This window comes from Centruroides sculpturatus, unplaced genomic scaffold, assembly GCF_000671375.1.
Source record: "Centruroides sculpturatus isolate CEXI.00-Female unplaced genomic scaffold, Cexi_2.0 scaffold1213, whole genome shotgun sequence".
Lineage (NCBI taxonomy): Eukaryota > Metazoa > Arthropoda > Arachnida > Scorpiones > Buthidae > Centruroides > Centruroides sculpturatus.
The window spans coordinates 115,359-134,103 of record NW_019385456.1 but is presented as its reverse complement, the minus strand read 5'-3'; the positions used below and the strand labels follow the sequence as shown (position 1 = coordinate 134,103).

At 29.1% G+C, this 18,745-nt stretch overlaps 1 protein-coding gene across 1 annotated transcript in view; it reads left to right on the top strand.

Annotated features, from left to right (window-relative positions):
• The first annotated feature begins 2,476 nt into the window (after positions 1-2,476).
• The window catches only part of LOC111639170, a 32,272-nt gene continuing 16,003 nt past the window's right edge, over positions 2,477-18,745 (top strand). Inside the window, exons 1-8 of the mRNA XM_023384970.1 lie at positions 2,477-2,586; positions 5,583-5,653; positions 5,727-5,754; positions 5,824-5,970; positions 6,617-6,761; positions 7,078-7,322; positions 8,200-8,465; positions 9,718-9,964. Coding sequence (XP_023240738.1) covers positions 2,500-2,586; positions 5,583-5,653; positions 5,727-5,754; positions 5,824-5,970; positions 6,617-6,761; positions 7,078-7,322; positions 8,200-8,465; positions 9,718-9,964 — 1,236 coding nt within the window. The 5' untranslated portion in view covers positions 2,477-2,499. The remainder of the gene's footprint in view (positions 2,587-5,582; positions 5,654-5,726; positions 5,755-5,823; positions 5,971-6,616; positions 6,762-7,077; positions 7,323-8,199; positions 8,466-9,717; positions 9,965-18,745) is intronic.

Genomic DNA, 18,745 nt, shown 5'->3' with positions numbered 1-18,745 from the left:
TAAATGTCACAATTTGGCTAACTCTATGAGTGTTAAAATGTGTGTTATTCCAGTTTCAGATTCATAAACTGTTCATTCTGCAGTTTTATTAGATTCCTTTTATATTTCTTTTATCATTTGCAAATTTAAATGTATTTCAGTGTTAGTACGAAAACGTGTTATCTTTCGTTTACTAAATTAGTCTTTTTAGTGGTTTAAGTAAAATAGTCAATGTATTAAAAATTACATAATTTAGCTAATTATTCTATGGAATAGCTATGTATTCTATGTATTAACTAACCAGTGTTAGTTAGAATACGTAATGAAATAATAACATAAATGCATGTGAAACTCAACTTAATTTAATATAATAAATAAAATACTGCAAAAGTATAACACTTTTTATATATTAGAATAAGGAGTGCTGAAGTGGCATTTGTAATTGCAGAAAATATTATTTTTTAGACAAGCACAGATTTTATTGTCGCACTGTTTTCACATGAGCATTTTTGAAATTCCGACCTGTTAATCGATAAAATCCTTGAGTAGTTTTTTCTATAACAACAGCAAGAATCTGTCATCCCCTCGTCCTTTCTCAAACTTAGCCACCAGGATACAAATCGTTATTCCTTGAGATTCATCGGAATGTGATATTTCTTACAGTATTTTCATTTTTTTTGTTTGTATTCCAAACATTCTTTGTCTTTTTCTTTTCGGACAGTCAGTTTATTTAAACATAACATGCAGATCTGTCAAAACCCATTTTTTGCAATGTAGCATTTCTAGGTGGTTCTCTGAATCCTTAAGCAAATGACACATAATATAGATATGGCTTCTTCAAACAAAGTTTCTTTATTTTGTGTTGAAGACAGAGTATCTGGCAAATAATTATAATTCAATGAATCATACGCTTCCCTTGGTATGAGTGTTGTTGAAATCTCACTTGGCTGTACACCCTAACATAGCTTCGTGAAAAGATCTCTTTATACCAGAGGGAAAGGTTTATTTCTAATAAATTGAATAAATTTTAGATAGTTTCTCCACTATGAACATTGATTGCTTTGCATCCAGACATTGATTGTTAACATATTTTCTTTGTCTTGGTTGGCTCTCTCTGCGCTTTCTTGGCTCTGACTTTTAATTGGTTTCCCCTGCAGAATTTTAAGTTTTGGCCAAAATATTTTTTAACTCTTCTATAAGCTTATTGCCAAATTCGAAACCATTACCAAACTGGATTAGCATCGAATAGCAGCAATATAACAAGTGATTATCAACTTATTCGACTCTCTTTGTTCAGAGGAACCTTTAAACAACACACTTAGACATGTGATTTTGGTACACTAAAATAAACTTGTAATTTCTATTATGTTGATGCTGAAAATTTACTAGATCTTTTTGACATCTTGAATTCAAGTTATGAATTTATCATAACTTGAATTGACTACAACATTAGTTTAAATGGCTTACGACCAATTCATCATTATCATGACCAAATGTTAGAACATTATACATTCTAACGGGCCTGTTTACCTATTTCATGAAATAGCTACATATTCACTTAATTAAATAACGGATAACAGACTTTAACGATAACAAATATACAGAGTCACAATGTTTAAAGTTTTCCTGTTCAGAGTACCGTGTAGCTTTACAGCCAAATTCCTATATAAGTCATTCATCGAATGCGGAAAAATATTGCGAAAGAAAAATTGAGTTTAAAAACTTCCGAAATGTGGCACTTTTGCATTTATTGTTTGGAAATTTCGCAAATTTAGAATACTTAAACGAATACTGAACACGCGCATCATCACTGGATATTAATTGCAATCAGATGTAAACCCCAGACCATTATTATGAAATTTTAGACGACAGCAACAGGGCACACAATGATCGATATTCTCTTAATCAGTAAACACGCGTGCAAAAAGCATGCCCACTAGTTAAACAATACATGAGATTTCGAGGTGTTTAAGAAAAACTACACGACCGTGCAGTTTTGTGAAGACAGATTTAAACTCTTTTCTCTTTGCAACATTATTTTTGCATTCTATGCCTAGTCTGTATATAAATTCTAAAGTAAATCCGATTATCAGTTACAGGTATTATGTACAGTACATTGTATAAGGAAATTTTAACTATGGTCACCTCTGTAATTGTAAAATTATTTGATTACCTGGGCATTAAAATACTGTCGTCTTATGGTCATCATCGGTTCAAACAAACCCACATTATAGACAAATAGATTGTAGAAATCGATCTACACACCATTTCCTAAATATTTTTGAAAGTTTTTGATTACTCAAACTCAATTATAAATTTCTCACTTTGGTAGGTTATTGTTTAATGAAAAATAACTTGCTTTATAACAAGTTCAACTAGCTTTTGTCAATAACATTAAGTACAATATTATTAAGTTCATTTATTGTTATTATTATTGTAATTATATATTATTAACCTATTTATTTATTTATTTCCTTAAATTGTTATTATCTTTAAACGTTTCAGTGCAAAAATTATAAAATGACTTCTTGTAATATGTACAACAGGACAAAAATAATTGAAAAGAAATCGTTAATACCAGATAAAATAAAAGTTGGACTACATTTCGTAAGTATAAATAAATCTAACGTATAATTCTTCTTATCTTTTACAATTTAAAATAAGGTAATATTGTGTAACATTTCAAATACAATATGAATTTATGTGTGTGCAAAATTCACTGTAATTCGGTTCGAAATAATCTGTATCTTAATCTACATGATATTTTAAATGTTATTACATTTATCTTCGATTTTTGTGCATAAAACATAATACAACATAATATCTTTTACCCACTTTTTATAAATGCTAACTTATGGCATTCTTATTTTTAGGTAACAATTAGAAATCTTTAGCTATTGTTTAGTAGTACTTTCGGTGAATTTTAGCTTTTGTAACAGGAAAGTAATGTAATTACATTAATTTTTATAGTATCCTTTTATTCTGTTTAATGTTTTTTTTTTTCATTTTTTAAATTGAGGGCATTACAGGAACGTTATTCCCCCAGTGTCAGTTATTTGGCCAGTGAGAAGCTGAGAGCTGCCAAATAGTAGACGACATGGTTCAGCAAAGGCAGGAGAAGTCATTTATAAAATATTCTTTCATTTCTTGCTTGAATTTGATCCCGGATCACTCGGAGTATGATGCATGATCAACCTCGACCATTTGATCTTGATATCTTTTTGGTCGTTTACTATCATAACAGTTAAATCGAATGATGTGAATAAATTTTACAGCTTCTGATAAGTTAAGCAACTCTCAAGAAAAAGATATATTTAATGCCTACATTTATGCAATAAAAAAAATTAATGTAAATTTATAGTTAATGTTTGCAACATCTGTTTACCGAATATCTAAATTTTACTGCATCAAATAGCATAAGCCTGTAGAGTGTTATAGATTTGGCAAATGGAAAACTGCGGATAGTGTTTAGCACATTGCTACAGTATCATGATTATTCATGCACAAGCTTTAATATGCAAATGGTTAAGAATCACGAGTTCGCCTCAGATTGGCCTCAATTATTTGAAAATTGGTCGAACAATAAAACGTTCTTGTATACAAACGTTCCTATACAAGAACTGATAAATAGCAACCATATTATACTGTGAATAGGACGTTGTAAAAAAGCTGTGATGTCGTTGCACTGAAAACTGACGGACTGAGTGTATTCAATGCACAAGACAGAACAATAGAAATATTGTGCCCAAAGTTTCATTTTGCAACTTTTCCAGAAATTTTCAGTCATGGGCAAAAGCCGAAATGATTCAGGCAAGATTACTTTTTTGCAACATTTTGTATTTTCTCTGCACCATCTGCAGCAAACACTTCTTAAACACAGTTAAATTATTTTCTGCAGCACAGAGATAGTTGCTTCTGAAGAAAAAAGGAAGAAAAGTTATCAAAGCAGATATTATCGCATATGAAGACTTCAAAAGTGTTGTTCGCTGAAGAAATCGCTTCTTTGTTCACTCGGTTGCTCTACGATTGCTTCAAGTCAAAAGATAGCAAGAATAAGACGAAAGTGCATGTAAATGTAATACAATAAATGTGAAATTATTTTTTTACGATGATGAATGAATACAGGTAAATTATTCGAAAGGAACAGCATTGTTATCAGCAGAAATTTCTTCTCATCACAAAACTTGATTTTCTAGTAACACGTTGCTTATTGTCATATATCAATGAAAATAAATAAGCCTGAGAGCAATTAAAAATTATAAAAATACTTTTATTTTCTTAAGTTAAATTGTTGGTATTTGTACTGTCAGGTCAGGATTTGCATGCCCTAAAAATCAGAAATTCTAATTTTTCGCGCTTTTTAGTCTTTTGGTTTGTCAGAAATGCATTTTGGGCCATGTTCCTCATCAGTCTGACAAAGAATGTAGACAAAAAAGTAATCAACAAGCAAAAGTAATGTATAATTTAATAAATTCGTATATAACCCATACAACAAAATGTTTCAAAATATAAACGTAAGAATAATCGGTTCAGCTGTAAAAAAATAAAAACGATAATGGACACTAATAAAGATATTAGACATTCCAATTTCCCACAAACAGCATGCTTTTTATTTGAATATGATTTAATTAAATAGCATAAATAAATAAACTAATGAAATATTAACTTTTTATAAAGTATCTCAAGTAACACATATTGATATTTCGTGTGTCTGAATATAAGAGAAACATGTGTTTTACCTTTAAAGGTGAGGTAAATATGTATATTATAATAATTGGTTTAATATTATCAGCTCTTATTTCATTAATATTTGACAATACAATTAGTAAAACATCGCTCATTTTCAGACAGTGACGAAGTTTATTCAACAATTTATTAATTTAATACAAAATTTAATGTTATAAATGCAAAGTAATATCACACTTACAACATAACTAAACACTTTCTGTTGACGATTTAGTTACAAAAAATTTTAAATATTCGAAAACATTTTTAATTCAGCCAGTCATAATCCAATTTAGATAAATTTTTTTGGTGTAATCCATTTAAGGCATTTTTTACATATTTGTATATTCAGAAAAATATTTTCTATAACGAAGAGAAAGAACTACAGTAGAGCATCGATTATCCGAATCAATTAGAAACCGGGGTTGTTCGGATAACTGATATTTCGGATAACCGACTATGTACGTAAAAAATAGTTTAACGTATCCGATGTTGAAATTTTTCTCCGTTGCGTGTTGCTTTGCATAGAATTTTCGTCGATGTTAAGCCTAACGAAGACTATTATATCGTTAAAAAATATTTTTTTATTTTGTACAAACAAAATAAATATATTGAAAAATATAAAAACAATAAAAAAATAATATTTCAGAAGTTAATTTAGTATCAAAAACGTAAAATATTTGAATAGCTCAAGATATAGCCAAAGATTGCAGCGCCACAGCACTAGCGAAAATTTAAATTCACAGACTGGAATTCTTTCGGATAATTGACTTTCGGATAATCGACGCTGTACTGTATTAAATATTTAAAGTAAAATTTAAACTATAAATTTACGTAAAGTAATATTTAATATTATATAATAATCATAACTTTTTCAGGCAAATTTCTACAATAAAAAATTATTTATTCGGAGATATATTGACCTATTAGCAGATGGACTTCATTCTAAGTATACTTTCTTTCATACAGTATACGTAAATCATATTAGATGTGTTAAATTCATTCTGCTTGTTTCCTTTTAGGTTGGAAATAACAGCTTACATACACGAGGTAATAAATCTATATCAAGCAATTATACTGTTATAATATGTATTTCAATAATTTAATTTTATTTATTAGGCAGACATCGGCATCTGGGATATTAATATCAGAAAATCTTTTGTGTCTTATTCTTCGTCCGTAAATAACATTCTAACCCTATTTGCAATACGTGCTGCAAGACCTTTAGATAAAGCCTTTATCTTGGTAAAACCTTTCGATGTAATGGTAATGTTTAAAAAATTATTATTTTCTCTATATATTAAAGAACGTTTTTGCACTGTACGAATCAAAATTTACATGGGGAAAGAAATATTAAATATTTGATAACGTATCAGATTTACTGATCGTTAGTATAAATCAATGCAATACTCGAGCCGTCTGCCAATGAAAATATGCTTTTAGGAAAATAATTTATAGATTATTTAACGCATATATATGAAAATGTATCCTATTAACATGATAAATATTAGAATACAAAGAGAAAAACCACGCAGTCAGAACTTTGACGAAACACAAACTCAGATCCAACTAGAAAAGTCCAGTAGTGTAGTCTATTTAGCCATGGCTTGGCTATTACAAATTCACGTGGAATATATCGAAATAAAACGTATTTTCCATGTATAACGATTTAGCTTTTTATTATTTTAATTATTTATAAAATAATATACTCTGGGATCTATCAACAACAGCCACTCATAAGAACATGAAATTTTGTATAACGTGGTCTTTGGTTGTAGGTTATTTTATGTACAAGAGAACACTCCTGAACAAACACCTGCCATTTACAGATGGTCGTTATTGCAGGTTTCACTGTATTATAAAAATATTATTTTAAAAAGAACAAAATAATTATTCGAATTCTGTGTTTCAGATCTGGATTTGTATTCCTTTTTCTTTCCTTATCATTTTGTTAACTTCGTATGGAATAATGAAAAAAGAGACTGAATATAGAAACAAGGAAATGCCAAAATTTTCCACCTTATTTTCGATTATATTGAGAAACTTCCTTCGACAAGGTATGTATTTTATACTATGTACGACGCCAATTTTCATAAAACAAATATATCACGAAAATAATGTGTAAGAGTAGAGTAGTTAAATGACATTTTGTGTGTAATAAATTGTGCTGTTATGATTTACAATGTGAGGTGATGAATGTTAATGTTATAAGTAAGCTTACATCTGTTTGTTTAAAGTTTTTGTTCAGTTTCGTTAATTAATATTTAGAAAAAATTTTCAAAATCATTGACCTTTATTTACGAACGAAAACATTATTTTAGTAAATTTGACATGTTTAGTGCTTTCCTTGTGCAATTGCCAATTGTTTTCCAGACACAGATGTAGATCGCTATTTTCTTATAACGTTTCATATCCTGATTGGCTGTTGGATCCTGATTGCATTTATCCTGACATCAGCGTACGTCGGCACATTGCCATCGTTCATGGTTAATCCTGGAACCGAAACCATTCCTCATACATTTCAGGAATTGGCTAATTCGGTGAAGAAAGGACGATACAATATCACTTACTTCCAGAATAGTCACGAAGATGTGTACTTTCTTCGACTTTATTTGGACGTACGTATCATTTTATTAAAAATAATTTTAGTTATAAATCTAAAATATCAAACCATTCTAAAGACTCGTTCAATATGATACTGGGTGTGGATTTAGTATTAAAATTTACAAAAAAAATTAAAAAGATTGTATAATTACATAAATTACATAACTATCAATTGTCAATATTGCATGAAACGTGACAACGCTCTTTCTGAGGTCAGAAGTAAACTTTTGAAATGTTCGTTTTTTCTGGAATTGTTATTTACGTTATTATAATAAAGATTAAAGTAGGCGAAGTTAACCGCATTATTCTTTTGATAAAAGGACTGTATTCTTCGCTGTAAATAAAAAGATATAGTCGACAGAATCAAAATAATCTTCTACGTTATTAGCTTGTGCCATTATAATTTATAAAATCAAATGCCAATTAATTATTTTTCAGTAATTGATATAAATATTGAAAAAATATTCAGATAATTAAATGAAGAACAATCGATCGTGAGTTTAATTCATATTTCACGTGTATTATTAATGGAAAAAATAATATAGATGTTACTACATATGTCATTAAACATAGTCTATAAATGGCCAGTCACATATAGAATCATGTCTCTTAATTTAACTTGAAACATGTAATATTGTTTTTATTCTGTATTTATCAATCGTAAATACACTAGCTGAATTCACATCAATGAAACATTGTTGCTTTAATTGCTTGATACAGTTTAGTCACAACTGAAATGTTTAATATCTTGAAAATCATTATAATTAAATATGTTTATACATAAATTTCAAAGCATTGTGAGTTTGCAAGTGCAAGTTAGATCTTCTATAAAAAATTAAAGTTGTGTGTGTATATTAATTCACATGAATTTATTTATTAATATGTTTGTAGACGAACTTCAAGAAAATGATTAAAAGTGATGTTATCGAAACCTTTTATGAAAATGTTCAAGAATGTAATGATCCATATGAAGAACCAATTAAGAAAGTACTTAATGGAACTCACGCCGTGCTAGCATCAAGACAGAAAATTGAATTGAGTATGACCAAACAACAAAAAGAAGAGGTTTTTATCTCGGAAGACATACTTTTTACGAATTTTCAGTTCATAAAAATGAATTTAGTGAAAGTGAATTATGCCGAGGAAATCTCTGAAATGTAAGTATGAAAAATTGTTTCTATCAATTACAATTTTTCTGTGCACAATGCCACTGAACATTGATAGTTACGGTTACTCTGTGGAAAGAATCGACTCGTGATTAACGTCAGACGACACGTCATTTCAGCTAAACCAATTGTATACTTTCTTATAACGTTAGCTCTTTAGTTTAATGTATCTGGTAATATGTAAAATTTATTTTATTTTTTCTCACAAGACGACAGAACAACTTTACTGTTCGTTAATTGTTCATATAGTGTAATAACTAACGATATTGATAAATTTAACAATTACTATAGCGAACTTCGTGGTAAAACCAGAATGTGAAGCTTCCATAATACTGTTTCGAAAAACGGTTACACGTCTAACAAATGAAAAAGAAATCGGACGTAACTTGTTATAAATAAACGATCAATATCTGATACTCATTATTTAATACACAAGTTGTATTTCTAATTCGTGTATAAATTATTAAATATATATTTCAATAATTCAAACGAACTGCATACTTTCTGAGTTTATGCCAGAAATTGATACTAGAACGTTCCATATATGTTAAAGAATATGAAGTAATTTTTCATAGCCAATAAGAAAAGAACTACTAATTAAGTAGACTTTAAAGAATTAATAGTTAGTGGCTTTTTTTATTCAGTAATACACCACCCAATGAACACTTGATTTAAGTATATTTTGTTAAAGGATATGCATTTCGAGTTTTAATGACACCTCTTCAATCATTAGACTTTATACGAATAAAAGAAATAAATATGAGTTGCATTATACAAAATAATACATAAAAAACACACCTTTTTTTTGTAAAATGTGAAAACTGAAGTAGGGTCATTAAAACCCGTAATGCATTTCCTTTAATAAAATATACATAAATCAACTGTTGCTTGTGTTATGTGTTACAGAAGAAAGAAAGCCACTAGCTTTTAATTCTTTAAAGTATATAAAAAACCAGTAACGGAAACTTAATTAAATACTACTTAAGTGTTTAAAGATGAAAATTAATAATTGAAAGTGCAATATTTTATAATTTAAATTGTTAAATTGGTGTAATCATAAAATTTTTAGTAACTTCTTGATTTAATACTTTTATTTAATAAGTGATGTAACTGAACAATACAAAAATTTCATAGTATAAAAAATTTTGAATTTAAGTAACTTAAATATCTCTAATATGTTTCCTATCTCAAGTAATGTATTTTATATATAAAGAAGAGTAATGGTATGTATTATATTTAACAGAGTAAATCGTATTGCACAAAGTGGATTATCTGAGAAAATTGACAGACACATTGTTGATGAAAAAACAAGAGAAGACTTTTTTTACGATGATAAGACAATCGATACTAATAATGAAGAACCTCTGAAATTGGATGATATTACGGGTTTACTTTATTTATTAATTACAGGATATTTGATCGCTTCTGTAGTATTTATTATAGAAATTCTTGTAAACAAGATAAGAAAGATTACAAGCAGAAAAGGCAGAGTGAAGCCATTCAATATTGTTAATTAATATTTAATCATATTTCAAAATTAAGGTAATAATGCTGTATTCGTTAAAGTAGTTTCTTGTTCTTATTAACTTTTTTATTATATTCTAATTTCTATTGTCATTCACATTTCGCGGATGTGACATAAAAGAAGTATCGTAAAATCTCTGTCGTTTATGTAAACACATCAATTTAAATTAGGGAGTTCGAGGGCTGCTATATGATTTAATTTCTCTGGTACTGCTTGCATTTAAATGGGCCGAAGAAAAATCTAGAAAAAAAATCGAATGACTTGTTATTTCGGTTGACATCTGACGCATCTCGATATATTTATAGGCAACGCAATAAGTTATTTAAAACAAAACTGTGTAGGGTGCCTATAAAACACCCTAGTTATCCATCATATAATTATATAGGCCAATATATATGTTCAAATATTACAAATTTGAAAATGAGATCTAATAAGTTATGATTGTATGATATTATTGAAATCAGCTTCTCCATAGTAAGAAAAAAATGAAATATAACAAAATACATATACAAATGAAGACATATACAAAGCACTATAAGTCTATAACTTGCTTATTTCTTAAACAGATAAAAAATATATTCCCGAACATGCCCGTAACCGAAAGTGTATAAGGATGAAGTTTACGTAAAGATAATGATTTACGCAACCTCTTGCCCTTTAGTATGCATGTGATTTAACAAACTTGAGGTATACGTGTGTAAAGTTGCATATCAGAAAAAATCGTGTGGCACGTCATGTATCTTGAGATTTTGGTTTAGGAACTCTGTTTATCAATTCTTTTTTTATTAACTTATTTTTTTTCAAGGAGAGTCTTTTCATTTACTCTAAAACACTATAATAATAGTTAATATGTGGCAAGTTGACTGAGATAGCCTTGTTTTGTTTGTACACGGAGAAAGTTGTGCCAAAGTTTTAGATTGATTTTGGTGTTAACGAACACGAAATATAATATGCAATATGTTTTTTGTTGCACTTTCTTATGCGAGTAACATGGTTGTATAAGGAAAAATGTGCAGCTTTTATTAAATCATCATCAGAATGATTGAAATGCCTATGTAAATGTACATTAATTTGATATCTTACAGAGTAATAATAATAGTAACTTAAAACGCATTACTTCAAAAATATTTTTTAACATATATTATAATAATTATTAAAAAATTTATATCTGCACAAATTTTTGTTAACTAATGTTTCAACCTTATGTATTTGAACGTAGGGGAGATCGGGGCAAGATCGGCATGTTAAGCTTTACTTAAATTTTGTGTAATAAATACTGCTGTAAACTGAAAAAAAAGCTTTGCATATTGTCTATTGGAATGTTTTCTTACTATAGAACTGGTTAAAATCAGTTTGGAAATAAAAATAATTAAAATAATTACAACTTTACAAGAAGAGAGAAATTGACGAAGTTGCCCCGGGTATAGGGGCAAGATCGGCAACTTCTCTCTTTTTGTAAAGTTGTAATTATTTTAATTATTTTTATTAAAGTTGCCCCTGGTATAGGGGCAACAGTAATGGGGCAAGATAGGCACGTATATAAAATTATGTTATTAACAATGTATAAGTTGGAATTCACTATTAAAACAAAGAAATACAAATCCAACACCCATTTAATATTATTACAACGAAATGCAAGTTCAAAGACATATATACATGAATAACAAATGCAAACATGTTTTCATTTATCATCTGTTTGATTTTTATCCTTTGCTTCTAATGTGGCTTTATGTTGCCGATCTTACCCCGCTAGTCATGATTTCGAAACATTAAGTACAACCCTGAGAACAGAATGCCAAGCCACGATCTGGCCACGTGAATAAGTTGAAGTTACATCCTTCTAACAGGAAAAGTAACTTTCGTTATCATGGAATTATAACAAAACCTGCCAATTCAATATAAATGGAAAAAAAATATTATATGGAATTGAACGAAAATGAAAATTTGCTTGATAATTCAACTACGCTTGTTGGAGAACAATAAAAACACTACACTCAACAAGCCACCAATAAAACTCAACTGCCTAACCTATAACCAAAGTCTCCTTTTAATTTGTTTTTTAAAAAAAGCGCTTGACCAACTTGCCCCGCATGCCGAAGTTGCCCCGATCTCCCCTATAATAACTCCAAAAACTGAATGTTTCATTTCTTACTTTTTAATGAGTATTTAATATTAGATATACTATAATATAATTAATTTAAAATAAAGTCACATCTTTGCATAATGATCACTGACTGTCACTAAGCAGTTTCGTTCCTGAACACTATAAATTCGGTTGTGGGTTCTCTCCTCACCGAGGCTAGCTGGCCACATGGAGTTTTCCGGGTTTTCTCCACGTTTCTAACGCCTGAATAGGGGCCAGTTGCTTATAGAAGTCCTCCCGGAAGGCATTATTTTCCAAGTATAAACAAATATTATATCATTACTAACTACGTAACATTGCAAATGCATGTCACAACTTACCCCAAGGCACCATAGCTTAGTAGCTTTTGCCTAACATAAAAGACAAGAAAAGACATACGAGTTTGCTGTTTTCCGGAGTTAATTCTTTACTTAAAAGTAAAGAATTAACTCCAGAAAACAGCAAACTCGTATGTCTTTTCTTTAAAAAAGTTAATTTTATGAGCTTTCCTCAAGGAAAAAGTTTAACTTTTCTTATTAGAAGTGAATCTTATTTGGAGATTCGATTGTGTATACTTCTAACATCGATATTAAAAATATATATGTTAAATTTTTCATATGTACTTTTGACATTAAGCCAATAAAGTAATTATATCACAGTTACGTTTCTGATGTTTTAATACTCTCAACTAAAAAATAAAGTATCCAGCAGAAAGTTCTTTAATTTTTTCGTCATCAACTGGGTGTGGTGTTACCTGTTTTGATAATTTATGAAAAAAGTTTTTATATTTTTAATTATTATAACATGGCATCAATTCTAATTCTGAAAGTAGAGGTATGAATTATAAAAAACTGTGAATGTTAGTATTGCCAAAAATTGTTTTAAGTTCTATCATAATCGAGATTCATCATACAATTTTTTTCTTCTTGTAAACCAACTTCAAACTTTAACCAATAAAATTTAGTACTAATAATCATCTGAAAAATCAAACTTTTAAGCCTAATTTCGAAAATTTTTCGACAAAAATGACAAAAATTATTGAGCTTCCAACAAGATGAGTAAAATCGTTTTTCACACACAAATACTAATATGTATACAAAATGAAAAATCCCCAATATTTTATGCCTTCAACAACATGGTTTTACCTGAAGTTAAGGAGAACGTAAGAAATCTCTACGACAATTCATCTGAAATTAATAACATACTTGTGAGATTGTAGATTACAATTTGGAAATTTGTATGAATGGTTGAAGCAAATATCTATGACATTGATTCAGGGTCATAGCAGTTATTGAATTTAAACGTTTTGTTACATTTTGACATGTTTAATAAAAAAGACTATTATTTATTAATTAAACATAGACTTATGGAAATCATTTGTCCATTTATTATTATTTTTATTAAAATATACATATTTTTTCAGACAGTCATCTTTATTAAATGTTTGATGAATTTTCGTTAATATTAAACCTTTTTGTTGATAAAACTTTAAATTTCTATAGTATATCACATAGTTTTGTTTGTCAAAAAGAATAGGAATTAATTAATTATTATTATTATTATTACATTGTAAGTTTAATTTAGTAAATACTAATTTTTGACAATTCGATAATAAATCATATGAAATATTAATATGCTCTGGAGCTAACGGTAAATCATTATGACTATTGTAGACATTTTCAGGATATTTAAGAACTACTTCTATAATATAACCGGTATTATTCTCATCTGGTATATTATAAATAACTAATGCATTTATTTTATTTTCAGATGGCCATTTGAAATTATTTATTGGTAAATGTAAACTCATTACAAAACAATAAAGATTATTTGCATCTATGAAAATAATCTAATTATCAGGCTGGTTTTTATCATGTGTTTCTAAAATTAGGAGGGATATTTGCTTTTGCAAATCAATTTTTTCTATTGTTCCTCTAATCCCACTTTCAATAAATACATACATGTTAATATCGTTAAAGAATTCTAATTAAGTTTTTGTCATTTTATCAGCAATTCCAGGCTAAATCTGCAGCTATTGTTAAATATACGTGATGTAAATTATAATATTTTAAACTAAATTTTCTAAAATAATAAAATATATTAGCTAATAATAACGTGTCAACATATCGATATAAGTTTAAATAATCTTTAAAAATTTTACAATGAATGTTTTCCAAAGAAATTTATCGTGGTTGTAGTCATCGTAGGTAATGTTTTTTCGCAATAATTCATAATAAAAACATTTTTTTATGGTAAAAATGTCTCATATAAAATACTTTTATGTTTAAAATAAGAATAATACTGAGAAAATAAAATTATTTAATATGAAAATGTTTATTTTTCTAGTCATGAGGAGCATATTTTATCTCTATTAATGATCGATGAAAGCTTAACAAGTGATTTCGATACAGTTTTAAGGATTATTGATCAATTTATAAATATCTGATAATTAAAGGAATTACATTATTACATGTTCATTTAGTAATATATAAAACTTAAACTGGTGGTTGAGGTAATATTAATCTTCTTAAATACAGTCGACCCCCTTATAACGTACGTTCCTATAACGAAAATTCCTATAACGTAGCGAAAAAATTGTAGAAACTTTCGTATAAAGTACCTCCTATAACGTCGTTTCGCGACAAGATTGATAGAGTCTGGACGAATAGTGGATGAGCAGCCGAACTACTTACCTCCGACCCTGCGCCACGCTACGGAGTGGCTAAATTGAGTTTGCTATTGTCTGTTTAGTATTATATATAAATTATATATAAATTAGGTACTGTACATATAATTATATATAAATTATATATAAATTAGGTACTGTACATATAATTATATATTAATTATATATAAATTAGGTACTGTATATATAATTATATATTAACTTAATTTATTGTAACTTTATTATAATTATATATATGCTTTCTGCCGCCTGGCAACACGCTACGGAGATTTTAGGCTAGTAAGTTGAGTTTATTATCGTCTGCACAGTATGTAAATTAGGTACCGTAAGTCTAATACAGCACTAATTTTATACATTTCTTGTGAAAGAAACACTTCTTATTCAACGGCCATAAAAATTATTTATATTAATGATGTCTCCAAAGGTCAAGTTATTTTTCCGCCAAAAATTCGTTATCAGAAATTGCGGCCGTCGTTTCGCGTGCTGTTCCGCGATGAAAACCAGCTTTAAGCAACGGCGTAGTCGAACGGTACACACTCGGTAAGTAATCCTATAATTTTTTGTTTATAGCATAGTTTATACGGATTACTCCCAAAAAATTATACGTGTTTTGGAAATGTTGAGTCGAATTAGTCTAGAATCGGTTAATTTTATAGAAGAAAACCTTTCGAACAGCCTTAGTCCGTAAAGTTCCCACCTATCGGGCTGCGATTGGCTCATGTATTTAATCATTCCTACAACGTAATTTTCGGTTAGCGTGGAACGTATCTAAGCGTTATAGGGGGGTCTACTATTTAATTGATAAGCATTGCTAATTGAATATTAAATGTAATAATAATCATTGATTTTTTAATGTATAATTCCTGGTATACATCTGAATATTCACAATAAGAATTCAATTTAGTGATATAAAAAATTTTAAAATTATTTTTGTGAGAATACAGACGAGGGGTCAGAGCCCTTTAATCATCAGATCTGAGGGATCCGCTCACTTTGTTACTGAATGTCTTAATCTTAATTAGAAGAGTTTAAGTGAAAGGTTGTGGCGTTGTGCAATGAGAAATGCAATGAGATACCGAGGAAGTGATTGAAAAATTCCAAATCAATAATTGAATAAAATAAAACACAAAATTAAAATACAATAATTGGAAAATTTATAAGACCTATGGTCTGTATTCACCTAGAGATAGAGTTTACAATCAAATCATATTATCTTGTTAAAATGCTTTTGTGGAGAGACTGTCTGTTGTAGTGAGGAGCAGGATAACCATTTAGTTGTCAAAGGGGTAGCAGGAGTAGTAGCACCAAACAAAAATGTCGAGAACTTCCAGAGTGAGTGAAAATTTGCATTTTTATCTAGATTTCCCCCCAATCACCACCCGATAAACACATTAGCTGACGGGAAGATCAGGTGTGTCAACGTCCAGATGGTTGGGAAAAAGGTGATAACAAGTTGAGAAAAGGAAACCAAATTTTCTTTTTTCCCATAAAAGTAGAATTAGTCACCAATTTTTCAGGATGTTGCTTTACATTTTTGTTGCTTTTATTATATTTAACAAAATATATAATTTAAAATTAAAAGAAAATTTTAAATTATTTAGTGGGGATTTAAAATTTAAAACAGATTTATTTGGGAAATGATTGGATGTGTCCAGCTCTTCACATTTTAATACAAATTTTATAATTTTTCCCGTAAACTTTAAATAGCTAAGTATGATATTTAGTCAGTAATATGGAGGCATCAGCCAAAAAATATAAGCAGTATAGGAAAACGGCATTGAAATAAACACTTCTCAGCATCAAATGTTTAATGATTCATTAAGGATAATAACGAGTTATATTGTCATAAAGTCTAACCCTATTAGATATACTTTTTATTTCCTCACCCTGACAACTTTTAATCATCAAAATTTAACAGAATCAATCCACGTAAATAGCAAACTTCTCTGCAAAATTTCAGAAATTTTCGACAAAAGCGCAAGAGTTATTAAACTTGAAATAGAGTTAACAAAATCGTGCCTATCACACACACTTACATCTATACACACAGTTAAACGAAAGACTGCCCGTAGACGAAGTGCTTAATAGATAAAAATAAAGAGAGAGCAGTTAGAAAACAGGAAAAGTAAAATTCTTTTGAACGGCGTACGTAACTTTACTTTTTACGTTTAATATTAGCATGCAGTTTGTAGGCTGCAAGACCTAGTGCCACGAAGGATGTAAAAGAAAACTGGCAAGGCATGAACTGCAAAATATTTATTTACAGAAGTTAAAAGCTGTATGCTTAAATCGTAGTGCAGAAGTCACTGGGTTCAAGGATTACAATCGGTGTCATGTAACCGAACATGCAGAAAAATATAAGAACTTGTATGATGAAAATCGTGTCAAAGAGTCAGATGTTTTACTATCTAAACTGCAAAATGAACGAGAATCTTTGAACGAAAATTCACACATCCAGGAACGCTACTGCCAAGGCGAAATATGCCATATCCCACGAAACTGCTTGAAAAGTAAACAGTTTACTGATAGAAAAGTTTTTAAAGACTGCTTGGTGGATTTTGCAGCACTAATATGTTTGGATAAAGAAAAGGCCTTTAAAAACGTCCCATTCGCTCGACACACTGATACGAGAAGAATTGAGCATATTTAAATATATATTTATTAGATAAACATTATTAGAATAATATTGCATTATTTGGAATCTTATTGTGCTGTTTGTAATAAAAAATGCACTTCCTACTGTACAGTCGACCCTCCTATAACACGGTAGATACGTTCCATGTTTTATGAAATTCATGTTTAACGAGTCCTTAAATACATGAACCAATCACAGCCTAGCACGTGTGCAGTTTAGGGCCTACGGCTGTTTGAAAGGTTTTCTTCCATAAAATTGATCGATTTTAGACTAATTTGACTGAACATTTCCAAAACCCGTATAATTTTTTGGGAATAATTTATATAAACTATGCTATAAACAAAAAATTGTAAGATTACTTACCGAGTGTGCACCGTTCGACGACGCCATTGCTTAAGCTTGTTTTCGTCACGGAGCGGTTCATCGAACGGCAGGCGCGTGTTTTCTAATAAATTATTTTTCTGCGAAAAATTCGCTGAAGTTTGGAGACATTATTAATATAAATATAATTTTTATGGCCGTTAAATAATAAATGGTTTTTAGTAGGTCTGCTGGTCTTTTAAACTCAACGGTTTGTGCAATATTCGCTATTGTTCTAGATTCGACCAATCCTGTCGCGACACGAGTCGGCAATGACGTTTTGCCGTATTATACGAATCTTTTTTAGCGTGTTTATACGAATACGGTCGCAATTTTTTGCTGTTATATACGAATCCGCATTATATGAACCCGTTTTATAGGGGTCTACTGTATATTATACAGTCGCTCTTATTATAATGATAATTCACGTGTAATTCTTGTCATCCAGACTGGCGTAAAATTAAATATTTATTTACAGAAGTTAAAAGAAAATCAGAAACAGGTTACAGTAGGAATTATTGATAACAACGAATTTATGTAAACCATACGCATATAAGGTAACTTTAGTATATAATTATCATTTATTCCTAATTAAATAAACAAAAATAAGTGGTATTTATAAAAAATCATATAAAATTATTTATTGAGAAATGTAAAAAAAAACAAGTTTCCAAATGTGTGGTAAGAATTTTATCCAATTATATAAGTAATTGTGTAAATGCCAAGTGAATCCGGTATTTATCGAATTTACGTATGTTTATTTTGAATTTAGTTAATATATTACAACGAAATTAACGTAATCCAGTCTATTTAAACGAAAAACAATATTGAAATGAACTATTTATAGAAATAGTATTTTATTTTTCGATTATACATTCTCAGTTTCCTTCTCATTTTTAGATGACAACTTGGTGGCCTCACTTAATTCTTTCGATTCACTTTA